General features: G+C 42.1%; 1 protein-coding gene across 1 annotated transcript in view; it reads left to right on the top strand.

Moving 5' to 3' along the window:
* The window catches only part of VWF (von Willebrand factor), a 143112-nt gene that overhangs the window by 5669 nt on the left and 116124 nt on the right, over window positions 1-21319 (top strand). Inside the window, exons 6-9 of the mRNA XM_080391421.1 lie at window positions 8252-8376; window positions 15367-15583; window positions 17696-17818; window positions 20359-20470. Coding sequence (XP_080247547.1) covers window positions 8252-8376; window positions 15367-15583; window positions 17696-17818; window positions 20359-20470 — 577 coding nt within the window. The remainder of the gene's footprint in view (window positions 1-8251; window positions 8377-15366; window positions 15584-17695; window positions 17819-20358; window positions 20471-21319) is intronic.

Below are 21319 nucleotides of genomic sequence, written 5' to 3'. Positions count from 1 at the left end.
GCTCAAGTTTCAATGTGTTTCATGCTGTATTTATTTAGCACGCCAGAGACTGTATCCTCCCTCTTAAAAAAAGCAGTGCTTTCACAACCACAGATTTCCCAATGTAATGAAGTACATGACAGGGTCGCTGCTTAGAATAACTGAAAAGTAATAGAAAAGGTGACAAGAGAACCTGTGTGGCTCTTACTGTATGAGGAAGGTCCTGACTTCTGTAACCTGCGTGGACATACAGATCTGTGATTTTAGCCTGAAGAACAGAATCGTATCTCAGCAATTCTGCCAGTCTTTCACTGATACAACAGACCTTTCATTTAAACTAATTTAGAAGGAATTAGAATTATGTTTGAGTTTGTTGTGTCAGTGAGGGACGTCACTATGCCCACATGTTGTTTGTCTCCTTGGCAGCTCTGCTGGTGGGGTGGTTCACACAAGCATTTTTTAAATTGCTCCAAGCAAAACCAGCTTTTCATTAATTCAGACCATTGTGTTTTTTAAGCTGTTGAAGCTAACTTCCAGGTGAGGGGCAACACAAGCAGCGCGGAGAGGTAATATTCTTTAAATGAAAGATCTAGGCAGCCTATTGATAGCCTAAGAAGCAGTTCACCCTTTTCTTTCTGCTGCAGTTTTTATTTGCTCTCCTTATAGCTGAATTAGATCTCAAAGGTCAGCCCAAGCCAGGATGTGAGCCTGGTGTAATGAATTAGCGATCTGAGGGCACCAAAGGGTTACCTTAAGGTTGCCAGTAGACTGAACTCACCTGTTGAGGTGCCCATTGCTTCTTGTTAAAACCCAGGCATATTTGGTTTATCAGATGGGGTCCACAGTGCTCATCAATTAGATCTTACTTCTGAGCTGGATTTGTATTGAGAATAGATACAATAGGATCTTTGAGCTTCAGAATAATATGCGATAGAAGCACAGTGTGCAAAGGGAAAAGACAATGATCTAATGTTGCCAAGATTATGGGCTCTCATCTGGAAACCCCTGGGGAGCACTATGCAGATCAGAATGTCAGAGGCAAAGGAAGAGAAATTACGCTCTAGGTTATGCATCAGGTGTTGTGCTACAGCCAATGTGCTTGTCAGGTAGCTGAGATGCGTTAAACCTTCCTCCAGGTTTTTTAAAGGCTGGGCAGGCACCTGCAGGTGTACTAGCCTTTAAACTGCTTTGATTTACGCTGAAATCGTAACATTGTTGGGTTGCTGATAGCCCTTGACTGATAGGAGGGAAGCCTGTAAGAACCACTGTGATGGAAAGAGGTCTGCAGCTGAAATGTTTTCTTCTGTGTCTCACAGGCTGTAGCTCACATGGTTTAAAAGCTAAGGCCGTACTTTTATATCATCTTTGTATCTGCCTGCATAGGAGGAAACTCATGTGATGTGATGGCCCATTTCTAGGTGGTCTCTGTGGCACCAGAGGACCAGACCACAAATTTGTGCAAAGTCAGAGTTGTCATGGGTAGAATCTAGCTCGTAAATGCTCTCTTTCATGTAGCATCACCCGTTTTGTCACAGTTTCAACAAAATGGCAATGTTTATGTTGAAAACATATGAAAACATGATTTTTCCATATTTTAGGGGAAAAAAAAGTGGTTTAATAATACAGAGGGCTAGTTTGGTTGGAATTTGCTCCTAAGAAAGTGGGCTATGATATGTAACTTCATTAATCAAATTTGAATTGTTTTGAGGTGGTGGTGAAATGAAAGGTGAAGCACCTGCTGTATTACTGGACATTACCACTTAATGCAAGTAAATAAAGCAGGAGTGAAGGGAAAGGTGTTTAAACTTAGTGAACTTTGTGTAATTGTTTTCTTTTCTCTTGATATATTTATGCTCATGTTCTATAATCTATCCAATCATGTGCCATTTCATGGCATTTTGTCTCCTCCATTTGTGTTTTGGTGTGGAAACTGAGAACTGGTAGTCTGATGAGAAGATAACACACATTGCTTCTGTGTATACTTCTGATTCTCATGTTTTGAGGTTCTGGAGGTCTAAGTCATGGGATTCAAGCTGCAATACCCTAGAAAATGAACATTAGTAGGACTCAGCTTTGAAGGTAGTAGCCTTACTCAGTAGCTTTTGAACCTAACAAAAAAAAAAAAAAAAAAAAGGAAAAAGGTCTCCCCAGTAGGTTAGTCGATGTCAGTTGCAGACAGACGCTGTCATTCGGGCAGAGAATGGAGTGCCGAGGCACCCTCATTGACATAAATTGGTTACTAAACTAGTTCATCCTGCAGAGAATTGCTCATATTATGTCAAGGCTTAAACCCAAGATTGATTATCTCATATATAGTTGCTTGTTTATTGGACATGGCAGTCAAAGCAAGCCAGCTGCCCCTTGAGAGTTTGTTTTCTCACTTTAAACATAACTAAAATATATATATATAAAAAGTTCTCATAAGCTTTCCAGGGTTTGGTGGTTGGTTGTTTTTCCCCTAGGTTCTAATGGAGGAGTTAATTTATCTGCTTTTTCTTGCCAGCTAGGCTCTGGTCCTCTGTAGCCATCCTGCGAACACTTCCAAGACTGGGTGATTGAACAGGCTCTGCTTTCTGACATCATCATGCACTTCTAAACTGGTTGCTAGTCTTTGCTTATAATCAGAAACATGAAGTTGAGTCCTTTCCAGATGCTCAGCTATCTATGTGGCAGCCTTCAGCCCATGGCTTTTGAGTCTCATGATCATTGTCATGAGCATTTTACAACTGGGGATCCAAAGCACAGGCCAGAAAAGATGATTTACATGATACTACAGAGGAAATCTGGCACACCATGGGGAACTGGATCCTGAAATCCCCTCAGGGCATGCACATATGAGCAAGTCACCAAAACCCCATGGTCTTGCAGAATGTCAGTGGTCAAAGGGTGTGCTCTTACCTAGCAGAAAGTGTAAGGTAATTTCTTCCCAATAAGAGAGGCTGCAGCGCAAGTTCACGGAGCTTATTTGTGTGTCTGTAGCTTCAGCCTTTGCCTTATATTCCTATTGGGCTGGCTCACGGTGATACTGCTGCAATAGGTGCTTGGATTTCTAGGTCAACATTAAAGTTTATTTGTGTTAAAGAGCTCATTCAAGTCCAACACAGATAAAATTAATTCATCATTTTTTTAATTTGTGCATGTTACACATTCTTAGAATCATGGAAGGAAAAAAAAAATTAACACAAATGAGTCCAGTGCCCCCTTAGGCTTTTCTTGGCACTTGCAGGAAGTGTGTTTCTGGGAATCTGTCTCCAAATTACAAAGACATTAATGATAAAACTATACCCATGGCTAATTTTGGATGAAGGCTTGATATTATGAACCTGCTGCAACTGTCAGCAACATATTCCAGCCTTCTAAGCTGCTGAAAATACAGAATATATGATACCACTGGAAAGTGAATATAGGCTAAACAGGTAGAAACAGACTGTCTGCAAAGAAAAATTTGATGTTTCAGGTAGTATTTTTGTTCCAGAAGTAGTATAAATGCATATGACTGAATATGCAACTTCTTTGTGTGTGGTACCTGTTACTAGAAGCTTTTAACACGTGTTCCAAGCTCACAGTGATGGTAGTGCAGATTATTTTTATTTTTCCCCTAAAAAAATAAACAAAAGTTTTGCTCATTCTGAAATCCAAATTCTTTGGCATATTAAAGGTTATCAGTAATTTTATTTTAGGCAAAATCAGAAGTTTTTGCTTGGCCTAAGTAAATAATCTCGTTTTTTCTTGCATGTTAATTTGAAAGTGAAAGGGATAGATTCACAAAGGAATTTAGCTGTCATTTACAAACAGCACAGATGAAGATGACTTGTCTTGTACCTGTGTCTTCATGATATGGCACTTGTCTAAGATGTCAGAAACCTGCATTCATAACCAACTCTACTTGTTCAGACTTTGGAATGAAATTTAGACTTTTCTGTTGAGGAGTGTGCCTTCATCACGGGGCTGTAGAGTTTTGGAGATGGCTCTTTCCCTCTCTTTTGTTTAATATTATTAATTTTATATTCAGTGAACCAGAAAGGACAGGAAAGACTTTATAGTCCATTACTTCAATATTTCATATCATTAATTCGGTTCAAACTACGGATAAATTTTTGGTCAACCTTGCCAATAGCTTTGCTTGTCTGGAACCCTGTACTAAACCATGTAAAACTGTGTTTAAAAGAAACCAAACAAAAACCAAAGCAAAACCAAAACCCAAACAACACCCCCTCAAAAAAACCCACCCAAAACCAACAAACCCACTGCCTCATTGCTTGCTAAATAACCAGCGTGTGAAGGTTTATGCACCTCTACTCAACGTATTGTAGTATTGCAGTGTCTTGAACGATTTCTTGTATATGCTTTACAGATGAGTTAACAGACCCGGGGAGAGTTACCCCCATGGGCCTATGGCCATACGGCAAAGCTGCAGGAGGTCCAGGGAAGGAGGTCAGGGTTCCTGCCTCCCACTCAAGTGCCTTGAGTGCCAGATCATTATTGCTGATGTTTCGCCTTGCCTGACTGTCAGGCTGAAAGTAAACAAGCAGCATACCAGTTTCAGATTTCAAAAGGAACTGGTGATTTTGAGACCCAGATATTATAGTGAACACTGATTTTTCCAGTCAAGAGTGAACACAGTCTATCTGAAAATCAGATAAGTGAAAGCAACTGTTCTGACCAAAAAAAAAAAGGGGGGGGGAGGGGGAAGCCTCATGGAAAACATGTCAGTGTGGTGTGTGGTTTTGGTTGTGCATTTTTTTTTATTTTTATTTTTTCTCTCCAAAGAGACAGAGACATGAGGGCCACAATTAGAGCACTAATAGTCCAACCAAATGCCCCTGGAGATCCTACCTGCTGCTCAGGTGGTTGGTATGTGACCCTCTCTTGGAAGACCTTACCAGGGTCACCAAAGTGGTGGGATGTTTCTGCAGCACAGTAAAAGTGGAATTTGGGTTGTGCTTTAACAGCTACCTCCTGAACCTGCCTTGCATCCTAAGAGAAGACTGCACACTAACTAGCTGCCTGGGGTTCTCACCTGTTGCGCAGCCAGTTTGCATGCTGGTATCATTCTGTACTGTGGTCCACATCAGGCATTGGTTCTCCAAACACCTGTTTTGCATCCAAATACTTTGTTTTCATTACATTTTGTGACAGCATCTATTTTCAACCCACTTCCTGTGAGACTTGGACAAAACAAGTGCTTTAGCAAAAATCCCACCCTGGCGATATGGAAGGTTTCTGGGTGTATTGCTCTGATGAGCCCTGGCCGGGAGTTATTTCTCCAGAATCTTGGCTGCTTAAGAAAGAAGAAAATCCAAACATGGAAGAAACAGAAGGAAAACAAAACTGCTGTGTAGGAGAGGCAGTCACACTGCATGGTTGAGATGCAGTACTTGAGTAGGCACCTGAGCTGCCCAGCTGCTCTGTTAGTGGTATCACCTGTGTGCTTAAGAAACCCCAGGTTGTTTAGGGTGGTTTTGTTGCGTTGCCCCTTCCCCTGCCTTTCCTACCCCCTTGAGTCCTTCAGCAGAAGGAAATGGAGGTGTCACGTGAAAGGCAGCAGCGGTGGCAGCTGCTTTTCCCTCTGCCTGGAGTGGTCAGATGTACTGGGGACAATTCTCCCTTCCCGATTTTCTTCCCCGAGCCTCATCAATTAGGTGAAGTATTTGAGAATCACCACACTGATCAACAGGGCACATCAAGCAGAGTGGGGTTTGAAGTCCTCTCCAAAGCTAGCCTCTGCAGAAGCAGTTTATCCCCATGACCCCAATTTGTTAAGCAGCTCAGCAGCCCCCGACTCACTTCATAGCTTCACATTAGAGCTCTTCAGATGGACAGCGAAACCTTCTTGTCCAGCTGCTTTTCACCTTTCCGGGAGTATGGATTGCATCTTCCTGTGTGTTTGTAAAGCTGCTTATTCAGCAGAAATACAGGTAATCTGAAAATGCAGGTTCTATCGAATCTGTATTATTAGAAGTAATAACTAACAATATTCAGTGAAATACTGTGCATCTTCAGTGACTGCGTTGTTTAGCACTGAGGGCAAAGCTTCTGGGGGAAAGTGGGCTGGCAAACAGGCATGCAAGGTTTTGCAGCACTCTCATTTTAGAGTCATAGTGCCTCTCCAGCTGTTGCCATGGGTCACTTCAGGTTACACTGGACAAATTGCAGTAAAAATACATGGTCAGCTGATCTCTCTTAATTCATTATCATCCCAGATTTGTACTGTCGTACGTTGAGGAGGCTTACCTGGGGCAGGACTCTAAGCTATTGAGCAACCCCAAATTGTTCAAGTATTGCCTGTTCCAAACAACTTGTAGTTTAGTTTAAGGGCCCCAGGACTTTGCAAGGAGGAAGAACTGCTCTGGCAAGTTGTTGGGAAATCACTTGTGCCTGTAGAATGGTCTGCTAATGTACTGACAGGTGTTGGCAACAAGAGTTTGAACAGCAGGTTCCAAAAAAACCCCAAACAATCCTACAAAACTTCTGAAACAGTAATTTTGAAAAAAAATTACTTGAAGGTATTAATCATAGAATGGAGAAGAGTTAAAATAGTATTATTCAAATGTTTCATAAAAGAACTACATAAGAGTTATAAATTTACAAGCATCACAAGAAAAAGATGTAAAGGAGGTAGAGAAATAAAAAAGCAGATGACAAGCATTTCAGGGCCAACAGCTGTCCCAACCTTCAAATCTTAACTTGTGGGTCGGTGAGGACCTGGTGGTACCTGCCAGTGGGAAGCCCAACTTGACCGTGCGTTCAGAACCAGAGGAGCACTGTTTCAGAGCGGAGCCCATCTCCTATTATATATCAGTTAGCATAAGGCTGCATTAGTGCAAATAAAAGGGGATGTATTTAATTTCGCACCTTGCTTCTCATCAGATTGGATTTTGCTGTTACTCTAATCTTTACAATCTGTGGTAATTCTGAAGGCTTGCGTTCTTGTTGGAGGTTTGTCTTTTTCTGTGCTGAGCTTTGGCTGCATAGATGAAAATTGCATTCTTTTTACCACCTCTCCCTGTCATTCTTTCCTTGGAGTCTTCCTCCTTTGACATCTGCTGTGGGCCTAACATATGCTACGTTTATAAGCCCCTAATTTCTAGTTTACAAAAAACTCCACTAAAGGCTACTGGCTTTATTACATCTACCTTAGAATTCCCATTATAGTTTTCATGATTACGTTTTAGTTTAGGAACAGTTTTAGTATTTAGTATATTCTGTGTTTGCACTTAATATACAGTAGTTAGCTCAAGGAAATGTTTATTATATGTACATATCTATTATTATAAATATAAAAATATTATAGAGAAATACTTGGGAAGCATTTCTTTTGTTTCACATCATATTTCAACATAGTCTTTGCATAAAGTCTTGGGAATGTATTAATGGTGGCAACTGATACTTTCAGGCAACACAGCAGGGTTTTAAAGAGTTAAAGTTTTAAAGTTACAGAACCGAGAGCCATGACATTAACTGTTTTGTAGCATGTACCCACAGAAGGAAGCAGAGGTAGTCCTGGGATCGCTCAGGCCGTGGGAGGAGGGAACATTCCCTTTCTGGGAGGGTCCCCCTTATCAGAAGGATGGAAGCAAGAGTAGCTGAGAGGTGACCTCCATCTCCCGGGAAGCAGCAGCCATACAGATTAACTCCTTCAGTTTGGCTTTCATGCCAAGTGGGTGCAAGTCTTGCCAAGCCTGTGCCAGGAGCTGCTGGTAATAGGACAGAGCATGTTTCAGGATAGCTTACACAGTAAGATTGTGGAGCCAACCAGTCATGGTATATATTAAATTTCTTTGCACCCAAGATTTAGTGTCAGATAGAAGGAGAAAATCAAGGCTAGCTGGGATCAGGAATACTAATACTTTCTTCGGTTAGGGAGAGCAGCTTCATTTTTCTTCCCTCTCTAATAGGTCTTGTGTTTTACTGACAGCTTTTCAATAGTAGGAGAATGTGTAGGCATGCTTAGGCTTCTGCAGATTATAGCTGACCAGCAAATAATTCCTACCACATTCATGCAGGTATGAGAAGTGCTGGGAGCTGCTTTCTGCAGACTTTAGTCTATTCTTGAGCTCAGAGAGGTCCGCTGCAGGAGGCAGACAGCCCAGATCACTTAAAGTGGTGTTTCTACGGTCATTCTATTTGGAATATAAATTAATGTGATACAATAGGTTTTATTTTTTAAAAACAGCTTTCAGCAGACTGTGAGATTGATACTAGCCAATGATGACCACTTGCTGCTCAAACCCCTTAATATCCATGTGCTTCTCCTCTTCTTCATTCACAGGGACCCTTGTGGGAAACAGTTACGATTTTGCAAACTCCTGGGCTTTGCACAGTGAAAACAAGCGGTGCAAGAGAGTGCAGACTCCAAGCAACACCTGCAACATTTCATCTGATATTGCAGAGAAGGTTGGTGCTGCAGGAATACCATTTTGGTTTTGTCCCCTCTCTACCTGCAGACAGCTTGCCTGCCCTTTAGCAGAACACAAATGCTTCCTTGAATCCATGTCTGTACCTAACGTGGTCCTCCTTCAGCAAGTGGGTAGGATGTGAAGTGCAGGAGATACCTGTTTTGAGTTTCTGAGGTGTAGTGTGGTCTGAGGTAGTTATACTGGGCACTCATCTTGCTGCTGCAGTGGAACAAGGTGCATGGTACCTGGAGTTAACCACAGGGCTGGCAGTGGCCATATGTAAGTCCTTGCTGTGGTGCAATGAAGCCAGGTGCAGACAGAAGGTGGAAGTGACACATCCATAGCACAGGTCTGTGCTGTCTGTGGAAGTTCTCAGCCTCCCTGTGAGCCAGTGTGGGGCTGGATGCAGGATGCAGCATGCAGCTGTGTGCTTGCAGTTCCTGAGCTGTAACTATATGCCCTCCCTGCAGGCTCTGGCTGGTGCTAGCAGGAGGATTTCTGCACTGGGCTGCCCAGTGCTGTAGAGAAGTGGCATTGGAGGCTGCATGTTATGACCAATGTCTGTCTTACTTACAGTGTTGAGAAAGGAACAATTTACTCACTACTTAGTGAATGCAATTCTGCCCTCTTACTGTACTCTGCCTGTTGCTGTTCTTTCTAAAACTGCAGTGCATGTATACCCTCCCTTCCTCTCCCCCATGCCACAAGACCCAACGCACAAACATCAAACAGATAAACAAAGAAGCCAACAGCTCATTTGAGCCTGTAGTGTGAGCTGCTGCCAGACACTTTGGTATTACTTGAGAAAGGTGTGTATATGTGGTGCCTGTAGAAAGAGGTAGTTAATTCCCTTTCTGATCTTGCCAACAGGGAAGTTCTGAAGCCTCTGTGGGTGTCACCACCACAAACAGTATTTGTAAATGTATTGCAGACCTGGGGGTCACCTGAGCAGGGAGGTTCTTTAGCCAGGCTATTTTTAACAGAGGAGATGTTCTCTGTAGGTGTTGCAAAGGCTCTGTGCTACTATTTCCCTTGCCAGAAGGAGGAGGAGATTCCTTCAGCTATACACATAGATAGTAGCTCTGATTATTGAAGAAACACAGAACTGCTTGTCTCAGCCAACTCTGTGACCCCCTTTGCTGCATCATCCTTTTTCTTCTCCTCTTTTATAAGTATAAACATGTTCCTTCTTTCCCTTAGACACAAGGTGAACACATGCAGATGGTCACCAGCTCAGGGAGGAAAGTAGCTTTGAATATATACTGACCGCATGTGGTATTACAGGTTATGACTGTCATGGTGTATTGAACTGTTATCCATTGAGGGTTTTCATCTGATTTCATGTACTCTGTTGTAAATCAGAATGATCTGGTGGGTGCCAGGTTTAGGTTTACAGCCAAAATTTAGCCATCAGTTTCTAGCTATACAAATCCTGCAGACCTATACTTGTTAAACTAGGCTCAAATAATTTCTCAATAGTAGTAGCACTTCCTGGAACACATCTGCTCTACAGCTACTTTGGGTGCTGTTTTCCTAGTTACCTGGAAAATGCTGATTCAGACAAGCTTGCAAAGTTCTGACTATTTATACTTCCACTAAGCTTTTGGATGGAGATGCTTGTGTTAGACACATCCTGAAATTCAGTGATGCATGCTCGTGCCCCTTGGCATTACAGCTTCAATCTTGCAGCCTAAAAACTTGGCTAAGGAAATACAGCAGTGATTTCAGGTTCAAAATCTCCAGCCTATGTTTCTTGCTTGAGCTGAGCTGCTGTGTGCAAGGGGCATTTCTGTCATGGTCAGGACTGATTGAACACCTGGCTTGAGCAATGGTCCATGGTGCTAAGGGTGCGACCAAAGCGTGAGAGGTTTCAACCTGGCTGAGATGTCTTTTGAGGGTCAGGACTGCATTTTAAACCCAGTTACAGCTCTAGAGCAGGGCTAGGTCTTGTGACTAGTAGTGGCTGCTGGAATTTTATCTGTTCAGGCAAGTTTAATGTTTAGAAAATGTCAACATTGCAACTGAGGACAGGGAGTGGCATACAGGGCAAAATCCTGTCTGATGGGTAGACTGCAACTAATGCTGAGTTTTATACAGATCATCTTAAATATTGATGCTTTGTGGGATAAAAGTTTGCTCTCCCACAAACTGGGTGAAATTATCTTCTCTCTCAAGTGAGTTCATGAGCTCAGAGAATTTAACATCGGCTTAATTTATTCACTGGGCAAGAATAAACACAGCACTATTAATAGAAGTCCAGCAAAACGAGTGCCTGCTGAAGAATGTTTTTAATAGTGTGCTTTGTTTGCTTGCTTCAGCTTCAGGAATGTAAATCTCAGTCTCCCAGCCTCCCTCCCCACCAGGCGGTCAGCTGCTAGGTGAGGAAAACAACAGCTCTGGTTCAGTGCGTCCCTCCCACCCTGTCCCCCCACTCGGGGTAGAGCTGCAGTTTTCTTTGCCCTCTCCCCAGCATCCTTGGAGTGGTGGCTTCTGAACTCCTTTGCAAGATGCACTGAAGCCAGAAAGCCCTGTTACTTTTATCTTCGGATCATAGAAAACACAGGCTATTTCGTGTTCTTTAATAAGGAAGAGCTCTTGCCTTGATTAATTGCTCCATGTATCAGCTGAAGGTCTTGAGCCAGCTCACACTCTTACCCTACTGTTGCTCAGGGCTTTTCCCTGCCCTCCACCTCCAAAACACCCCCCATGCTCACATACACGTTTGACTGCAGAGAGGTCTGCAGGTATGGTTTATTCTCAGATACATGTATTCCCCTTACAGGGCTGGATGCAGCTTGGCATCTGCATGGTGGAGCTGCTAGCTGGCCACCTCGTCTTGTGGCCTAGAGAGCATGCCAGACTGGCTAGTGTTGGAGGGAGGGAGCTACTGCCTCCCTACCATGCCCTGCCCTCTCCAGCTGCTGTTTAAATAGGAACTGAAAAGAAAGAGCTGCTCTGTGTTGTCAGATCCATTTCTTGACCGCTCAGATGCGATCATTTAGGCTACCTGTTCAGTGTCTAATTGCCTCTCAGATGACTAACAGCATGGGTAGTTTGGATCTTGAAGTATAAAACGGAGTGACGTGGATAACTGTGGTAATGGGGCAGCCTTGAAAAAAATAATGTTTTAAAGCATTGCGATTGACTTAGGTGCTCTTAGATGCTACCTTTGTTTTCTAGATTTCACCTCTAATAGAAGTAGTGCGTGGAGGCCAAAGTTCACTATTAGTTTTTTCTTTTTTTCTGGGTTTTTTTTTTCTTTTTTATTAGGAAACTATACCTATAACGTGTTAGGTGTGAAAATGACTGAAATTAAAATTCAATTCATTTCTGCTTTTGCTGAAATTCAGCTTTTGCTGCAATTGGTAAGAAATAGTCCCACTCCCATATGCAATAAAGAAACAGCTTTGATCCTCAGATCTGAAAGCAAGTGGGAGAGGTTCTCAGCTTTTTGACTGTAATTTGTAATGGTAGAGATCACAAGCAGGTCCAGCAAAGACATGGATATACAATACTATAATACATATTAGGTGTGAAAATGAGACCCACTGTATCTAAAACCTCATCTTTCTGCTTCTGAAATATAGGGGTTAGCTCAATCGGCATTCAAGTGAAGTGATTTCTGTGAGTTGCTACTATGTTTGCTCAAATGTACAGCCAGAATTTGGTCTACTAAACATGTTGGCTTTGGATGCTTTTTTGCTTGGAAAGAGGGGAGGCTAAATCATTCTTCCTTTGAGCGAGGCAAAAGAAGATGTATTCCGAAAACTATACCCAATTACGGCACCAAAATATACCCTTCCTGAAAGATCTGTAGAAATACTTCTGTGTATCTATATACCATAGTTTAAATTCAAGGGAATGAGAGGGTGTCTCTGCTTTCTTCTACTGCTTTTTAGATTATATCTCTTTAATGGCCATTCTTAGGCAACAGACAAATGCAGTTCATGCAGCAGCAGAAGGCAATGCCACAGAAATTGGAAGAATGTACAAAATTCCACCTACAGCTCTGTGTGGTGGGACTGGGGCAGAAAGAAGGTCAGCAAATTTATGGTTGTTAAGGCTTGTCAGTGCCAGGACACTGCTAACCCATTTAAAGAAACAGTGAAAGCAGAAATCATGCAGAAGTCAAGGGAGAAGTTTCAAGCCCTTCACCTGTGTTTCAGATAGTGCAGTCAGTTCTGCTACTTTTAATCTTGCAGCCACCTGTACTCTAAGCACTGTTTCAGCCTGAGGCTTCACTCCCTGGTCTGTTGCTTTTAACTAATTCTTTGTGTGGAGCCACTTCCAGAACTGTAGCTCCATGAGCAGGAGCACTGCAGCAGCAGCTGAGACTGACAATATCTGGTGCTTATGGCATATATATATTGTCACCTAAGCTAAAGAACAAGGGCCTCTCTTAGTTCAGCCCGATATGAGTTTTAAAGAAAGAAAGGAGAGAAAATAAAAACAACTTGCAGAATGGTTGAAGTTGGAAGGGATGGTTGGAGGCTACCTAGTCCTACCCCCTTCTTGCAACAGGGACATCCTAGATCAAGTTGCTCAGGTCCTTGTCCACTCGTATTTCAAATATCTCCAAGGGTGATGGTTCCACAGCCTCTCTGGACATTTGTTCCAGTCTTTGACCACTCTTATGGTGAACAGGTGCTTTTTTTTTGTTTTGTTTTGTATCTATTTGGATTTAGCCATATTTCAGCTTATGTCCATTAATTCATCACAATAGTTGAGAGATGTCTAAAAGATGGGAAAAAATCAGCAATATTTTATTGTATAAAGCCAGCAGAAAATCTGAAGCAAGTTGATTGTCAAGAGAAAATTGTTGCTTTCTAACATGTATCGCTTGGTTTCTTGATAATCAGCTAGAGCTCTGTCATTAGGTATGTTGTTACTGAACAAGACCAAAGAATACTACAGGGGGAAAAAAAGGGGGAGGGTTTAATTTTAAATCTTTTCTGTGTGGAATCTCTATTTTTGAAGTCACTTTCACATCTACGTTTACTGGTATGTAATAAACACGGTCCTAAAAGAGTTCTACTAGTTTTACTGTTCAGTGGAACAGACGAAGTCTAAGTTCTGTTGTAACATAACAGTTGAGTTGTATTACCTTTTTAACAAGGCTATTACCTTATTAAGAAAACTTATTAACACAGCCCCTAAATGGGCTGATTGCATGTACTGGTTTTCTGCTGCGTGTGATAGTATCTGGATCAAGGTTTTGATCCGGGAGTTGCTGCACTGCTCATCCTCCGAATGGCTCTGAGCTCACTCTCAGTTATATCAGTTTCATCTTGAAGCGCTGCTTTAATAGCTTTTTTGGCTGCTTCTGTTGTTGTTACTTCTACCCTTAGGGCACTTTTTCAGCTTTCTCATACTTCTGTGTAGTCTTAGAGCAGCACCAACCACCATTTATGCTGTTCCAGCTCCCTTCCTTCTAGTCTCTTTTTCCAGCTGGTTCAGCATGGTGGCTGCTGTCTGGGCATCAGAATGCTTTCAGGCTGGGGCTGATTTTCTGCAGGACAGTAATGTTCAGCTTTCTGATGGTGCTTAGTTAGCATAGGTTTAAGTTCCCTGAGGCCTTTCTCAGAAAGCTCAAACCCCTTTTGTTTATGTGGTTGTTCACTGAACATTTGCTAAACTCTGAATGTATTCCTAATGGGCAAGACATTTCTGGTTGATTTGTTTTCTTAAGCAAGAGTTCTCTCCTGGTTCAGACATGTACTCATTTTTGCTGATCACCTGGACAAAACACCCTTTAGCAAAAATGGTCTTTTCTACTCAGCAGTTTTCCCATACAGGTGTACTATCTGCCATTCAGAGAAGACATCTTGATGTCTGCTTAACTCTGTGGGGTTTTTTGTTCCCCATTTTTCATCTCTCCCCCAATTATTATTTTTTTAGCACAACAACTTGTATGTGCTGTCACTTCAGGCACTTGTTAAGGTATTCTGGAATAATGCACTGTTAATATGAAAGACTCTGAAGAATGTGCCCCCCCCCCCCACCACCACCTGAAATATACAGCATGGTTACATCTGTTTATATGAACCAGTGACAAATAAGTAGGAGAAAGTTGTGCTTCAACTGTTTGTGGTAGGGTTGTATCAGAAAATTGTTTTCCTGCTTATCTAAACTCTCTCGTCCCTTTAGAAAGCTCCACTGAGGACCTCAGACTCACTGAACTGTGAAATAAAGCATATATAAGAGAAAGTCTATTTGGGATTTGGGAGAGTTGTTAGCCATAAACTAAGTTTTCCTTAGGTTTTGTTTCACGTACAGCTAAGTTTCCTCTTGTTGCTACGCCACCTCACCATGCAGTCCTCTCCTCCTCACACTAGCTGTCACCATGCTGATTTAATTCAGGAGAAGAGCATAAAAAATTGCTTTTTCCCCCCTTGGTTATTTTCGTGCTATTTATCTGAGCTAAACTGACCTGTTGTGCATTGGACAAGCCAGCAGGAATGACAGGAACATGTGGCCAGAAGTGGGAAAAAAATTTGATTGCTCAGATTCCAGTCAGACTCCATCGTTCACTCTGAAACTTACTCTGTTCCCTCATTATCCAAAAGATGGTCTGGGCATTTTTCTTCCTAAGTACCTTAGTTGTAAGTTACTCTCCCCTGCTGTGTGTGTCTTCCTGGTACTCCAGACACCATCTGGTTCTTCGCTGGGTAGGAAGCAGTTCTTTGTTTCTCTCCATTTCCTCACTGACATATTTCTGTGTGAAATATCCTTGTATGACACTCTGTAATAATCAGCATATCAGCAATAATCAGTACCTTTGTGTATATATGGATGTGGCTCCCTACTAGCTCTTGACTATGATGTTATTTAACAACATGGTGGTATTACATAATAATCATGATGTTATTTAACAACAGTAGTGACTGTGTTTGGAAAAGTTGGGGCTTCTCCCTTCTTCCTGAGACTACAGTAACTAATTCTGCCTCTTTCTCTCTCTTTCTACCTTGCTCCTCAATTGTTTGTGCAGGGTGTCATAGAAACTTGCCAGCTGCTAAGAACATCTTTGACCTTCTCACGGTGCCACCACAAGGTTGATCCAGAGCCGTACCTTGATCTCTGTGAAAGAGACATCTGTGCCTGTACCCAGGGCATGGACTGTCACTGCTCCGTGTTCCTCGATTACGCAAGAAGCTGCGCTCACGAAGGAGTGATTTTGGATGGGTGGCCCGAAGAGAGCTCATGCAGTAAGCTGACAGGATTATTCTTAGGCTGCTTATCCCACATGAGATCATTCCTGCCTTGCAGATTTATATGCTGCAGCTAAACGCAACTGGTGCTTTTTCAGGGTGTTGATTCAGGCATGGCAGGTTAAAATCTGAAGTACCTGTCACTTCCATTTATGTAAAGTGCCTTTGCTCACTCTCCCTTTCAGCTCTCCATCACCCACTTTTTGCTAGAAGTGGTTGTCCCTAAGGCAGGTTGGTTTGAACCATATATGAAGAAGATCCTGAGCTGTTACAGGTCCCACCTTGGTATACAAAGTCATTGAAGACTTATTTGATACATAGACCTGGATGTTTAGGAGCTTTTTCACATATGGTTCAGATATATGATATTATCCAGCCTGTATTTTTCAGTGTCCTGGTGAAAGGCTCTCCTTAACATTTTTTTGTAAAGACAATTGTTTCATCCTTTGTTTGCTTGAACTGATTACAGTGAAATTGAGATGTTACCTTTATTAAGCCAAATTTTGTCTAGGTTAGAGATCCTGATTGTATCTTGAAATGCTGCCTTTACTTAGCCCAGTTTTACTGAGGTCAGAAGTCCTGATTGCATCTCTGCCAAGATTTTGCAACAAGGAAGTGTATATGTTGACTGGGATAGATTACATTTATAGAGGAAAGGTCATATTTGCACCCACCATTGATATACACATATACCTCCACTGGAGAACTCTGGTTAAATACATAAACACACAAGTGAATAATAATAATAAAAAAATATCAATCCTCTAATATCATATTCTCAATGATTTTTCTCATGTTTTTACATTACACAGGAAGGTCTTAGGATGTAAATTGATTTCATGGGGTAACTGACTGATTTGTACCAACAACACTTTCTTCTCTGGTAAAGATACTCTGTTGTTGGCAACCACCGCAGAAAACCGTGCCTTCAGGTTATGGTTAGGGCAGGAAGATACTGCCAACCACTTGTTCCATGTGGAGGTTCCTGGAGGACCAGGGAGTCTTATTTCTAGCAGTAATATTTTACCTTTCCCTTGGGACATAAAAGGGATCTGATGAAAATTTTTCTCCTTGCTCAGGGTGCAAGCCAGAGAACCCATTTTTGCTAGGGCTGTCTGTAAGTCTAACTAGAGACGTGAGTGAAATGAATCCCTCTCTGTTCCCAGGAATTACAGAGCTCACGTCTAACCCTTGACTTCACAAACCATATTTTCTTAGAGTCAGGAAAAAGAAGTGGCCTGCTGCCACATCTGGAGCTTAATTTTCCATCACCCTCACTTGTGTATGATGCTTTCTCAGGAGATGATGATGATGATGATGATGGTAGTTGCATTGGAGGCATGAAACGCTCTGCTGTGTTGGAAGGGCTCTAGTGCTGGGCACACTGTACTAGTACAAGCTGATGCCCAAGCTCCGGCAGCACAGAGAGCAAGACCACTCCTTCGTTACCCTCCCACCTCCTTCCATAGAGGATCTGCTGGGAAAGGGCAGGCTCTGATCTTTCCTTCCCACTCCATGCCCACGCAGTCTTGCTGGGTATGTATATGCATCAGAATGAAGGAATGGCTATAATGTGCACTTGCCTAATGGCATAGCTTACATAATGACAGCAGTGAAGGTACCACAGCATGGGTGTTATCCTGTGCTGGCAGTTCTCTGGAAAGAGAAGGATGGGATTTCAGAGTCTTAACTGTCTCCTAGTTCTCTCTGGAAACATGGAACAGTATAATTTCACAAATGAGTGGAGTAACTGCATAGCTTAAAGCTACAGAACATGCTTCTCTATCCAAAGTAGATATTACGGCAAAACATCTCCCCATCTTGCATTGTTCTTAATGCACTTGGCTTTAGTTACTAAGGCTGAATTTATTAGAAAACAAATTGGCTTTAACCTCTTAAGTATTTACTGCACAACCTGACAGATGATGATATTGCAGCAAACTGAAAATCAAGTGTCTCTTAAATGTTGTGCATCTGAAAAGGGAATCATTGATTGGAGAGGACATGACCTTTTTGGTGTCTCCGTGGTTAAGCCTTTGATAATTAGGGATTTATTTATTTAAGAGTTATTGAGGAATTTGCATTTCTAATTTCTTTTATTTTTTTCAGGGCCAAGATGTCCAGTTGGCATGGAGTATAAGGAATGTGTATCCCCTTGTGCCAAAACCTGCCAGAGCCTGAATATCAATGAAGTGTGTCACGGACAATGTGTTGATGGCTGCAGCTGCCCTGGTAATTTATTTACTGGGTTATTTAGGGAGAAACATTTGGCAGTGATGCTACCTATTTTATTAGAAGAAGGAAAGCTGTGTCTTCTCTTAGATTTTCCTGAAATCAGAAACACTTCTCTTTTCTGGGACCATGCCCTACAATAAACCAATTTCTATAATGCCTGTATGCTCACTTCATGAAAGGGCCATTTTTCAGACCCAACTAAAAAGTAAATGTTTCTGTGAAAGTCAGCACCGTCCAATACTCTAGGATTGCCTTTCTTTCTTGGTGAGGGACCGCTTACCATTGCTGTATCTAGATTCATTCTGAATTGCTTTTGGTTAGAAGCATCCAGTTAGAGGAAGAAAGAACAGAGAATAGACTGATGGAGTTTCTTACAGAAAAACAGTATGTGTAGAGCTCACGCTATAATTCCAAAGATCTTCATGTTTTTAGATGAACAATTTCACTTATTACTGCATCACTCATACAGGAGATTTGATTGGCTTAAAAGGGGGCAGCCCAACAACTGCAGGAGAAGGGTTTTGTTCCTGGCTGCAAAGCTTCATATGCTCCCATTTCTAGCTGGTTTTGGTTGTGGTGTTTTTTGTTTGTTTGCATGCTTTTAAAAGGACTATCTCTGCATTTCAGCCTTCAAATCTGGACTCTGTGTGAATGCACAGAGGTATTTACTGCCTCCCTGTACAAGGTACCAAGTGTGATGGAGGTTTAATGAGAACATAATTTGGTTTCCAAAACAAGGCAGTAATGACAATGTCAACCTTGTTTGAGTCTTTGTTATTGCATTCAAAGCTTAGTAGTTTCTCATTTAGCTGCCAGTCTCTTACTGGAGGTTTGAAGCTGTCACTCTGTGGCAGGACCTGGGAAGGTGCACATGAAGGGTGACAGGTGATGTAACTAGACACAAGAGCTTATTCTGTTGTGAAGGATCTAGCTATTATATTTGTGCAGTCCTGGGGGTGTTGGGAAAAGCTGAAAGAGATGAATCCACTGGCTGCACAAGGACTTTTGCTATATTCTTCCTTTGGTAGCTGCACTGGTCAGTTCAGCATAGGAAAGGTCTAAGAGGACAGGAACTGAAGAGCAGAGGAACAGGAGTTCAGCAGAAAGGGTACTGCATGAGTAGATGGGCGGAAGGAGCTGCATGAAAAGAAATAATTATCAGCAGTTCAAAACTTCTACTATTACTTGTTGCATGGTCAAGTAGGGAAGAACTTTGATTTGAGTTCTATAGAGAACTTAGGAGGATCTGACAGATGCATAGCGGAATTTAGAATTTAGGATGAGGATTATACCCTCGCTTAGCTTCCCTCCAGTGCTCTAAGACTAAAAAGGATACATTAATGAATGTGGTTTTGGGGTTTGTTTGGTGTTTTTATTTTTTTCCCCTTAAATGCACCACACAGTTCCTTGAATTGCTGTAAATGGAATTCCTATTGCCAAGGAAAAAAGCGGATGTTCTGCTTTCTTGTGCTCCCTGGAGAGCCACACCACTCTTAAATGCTCAGATCTTATTTTGAATATCTCTCACTGGAAGGATTTTCTCAACAACAACGATCTTTCCAGGCAGCTCTGTGGGAAGAATGGGAGAAAGGGAACTTACCTGTGTCTCACTGTCAGTGGTGGCTGCTGCTGCCAGGGAAAAGGGCCAAAGTCTCTGCAGGCAATTGGAAGGAGTCCCTCAAAGAGGAGGGAGAGGGGTTTTCAACAAATGAAATGTTTTGCTACAGCAACTCATTTAAAAAAGGGAGGAATATCAACTACCTCTCAACATGGGGATCTAAGAGAAAGAAACTTGACCTTTCTTCTGTTGCTAGTTTATAGTGCAATCTTGGACAAGTCTTGTAACTCTTCTGTGCCTCCGTTTATCTTTGTAAGATAAAATACTCTATATAGGATAGGTTATTATAGTTGTGTAATATGGAAACCTCAGCAGTTGAATCCAAGTTGGGAAGCTGGCCCTTTCACTTTTTGCTTCTGCAGAAGTTGAGATGAGAAACCACAGCTCCACATGATAGTATTTCTTTCTCTCAGACCCTGTCTGCTAGACTTCTATGGTGTCCAACTTTGTTTTTTCATTCCCTACTTTGTCTTCTGTCCTCTTACATCAAATACAAAACCTGTCTAGATACCCTTTACTGCAGTCAGTGAAGTGCATGTGTTTTTCCAACAGTTAAGTTACTAGACCAGCTCTGATCCACCTTGATCATGTTCCCTATGTTTGACTCGTATATGTTCCAATGTTTGTGTTTTGGACTTGGGGATTTGCTAAGCAAAGGGCTCTTCTGGGAGCACCAGAAATGCTCTGTTCAGCACGTCCTGAGGAAGAGGCAGCAATAGAAGGAAAGTAGACACCAGCCCTGTGAGGCTTTTTGGCAAGCCTCATTCTTTTTTATTATGGCTGTCTGTGACTAACTATGGATAATAATGCATATGAAGTCTTGCCAAAGTATATGAAGAACTAGAAAATCTAATCGTATTTATGTTTGTGTCCCTGTCTGTGCGTGCCATGTGCGTCTGCCGCTACCTGGTCTATGCAGAGGGGGAGCTCCTTGATGGTGAACATTGCATTGAAAGCTCCGACTGCTCCTGCATCCACTCTGGAAAACATTATCCTCCTGGCTTCACCATCTCCCAGGACTGCAACTCATGGTAAACTCCGTGTTGCTCTGGTGTGGTTGATGTTGCTCTAGATAAGTACTGCACACTGGTTAGTGACTGTTTTAGATGACCTTTCTGGAAATCTCTCTACTTCTAAAATTTTTTCTTACATTGGCAAAGACCTGCTTTCTTATTGGAAATGCTAGCCCCTTCCAAGAAATGAGCTGTTCACAAAGACAAAACCAGCTCCGCTTCTGAAGGGATATTTGATCTGATAGAACAATGTGAGGGTCATAGTCCTTCAACAGTAGAGAACTACCTGTTTCCTGTGGATAAGACAGACCGGCAGGTTCCCATGTCTGGTTAGTGTCAGCGGTGGTGTCTTTGTTTTGACTTCCTACATTTATTTAACCTCTAACCTCATTTCTTTCCAAGAGGAGTTAGCTCAGGCATGTCCTTGGAACTTCTTGCAAAGCTAATGAACCCAGCTGCATGGCTCATGATTTTTATTTTGCTCATAAATGCCAGCCTGAAGGGGGAGGCTAGCTGTCTAAAGAAAGGAAAGGGGAATGAGTAATGCATTCCTGATCTGGTTTTGTGTCAGTGTGAATATTTGTGGAAGGGGTTCAGACATCTCTGTGCCCAAATGTTTCCAATTAGAGTACAGAAGAAGGACTTAATGAAGGCCACCATATGCAGAAGAAAAACTGCCTATGCATCATAACTATTAACCAGAAGGTTTTAATTACCTGCACTGTGTGTCACAGAATATGAACCATAACCGTGACATTAGCATTTTTTCTTTTTCCCTGGAGCTGTCTGTAGCTTTAAGCTTGGGCACATTGTTCAACCTTAGGTGCTCTTGGGAGATCAGTGCTGCCTGATAGACTGTTAGAAAAT

This window comes from Falco punctatus (assembly GCF_963210335.1).
Source record: "Falco punctatus genome assembly, chromosome: 6".
Lineage (NCBI taxonomy): Eukaryota > Metazoa > Chordata > Aves > Falconiformes > Falconidae > Falco > Falco punctatus.
The sequence above is the reverse complement of the archived record's forward strand: the minus strand, read 5'-3'. Positions and strand labels throughout refer to the sequence as shown.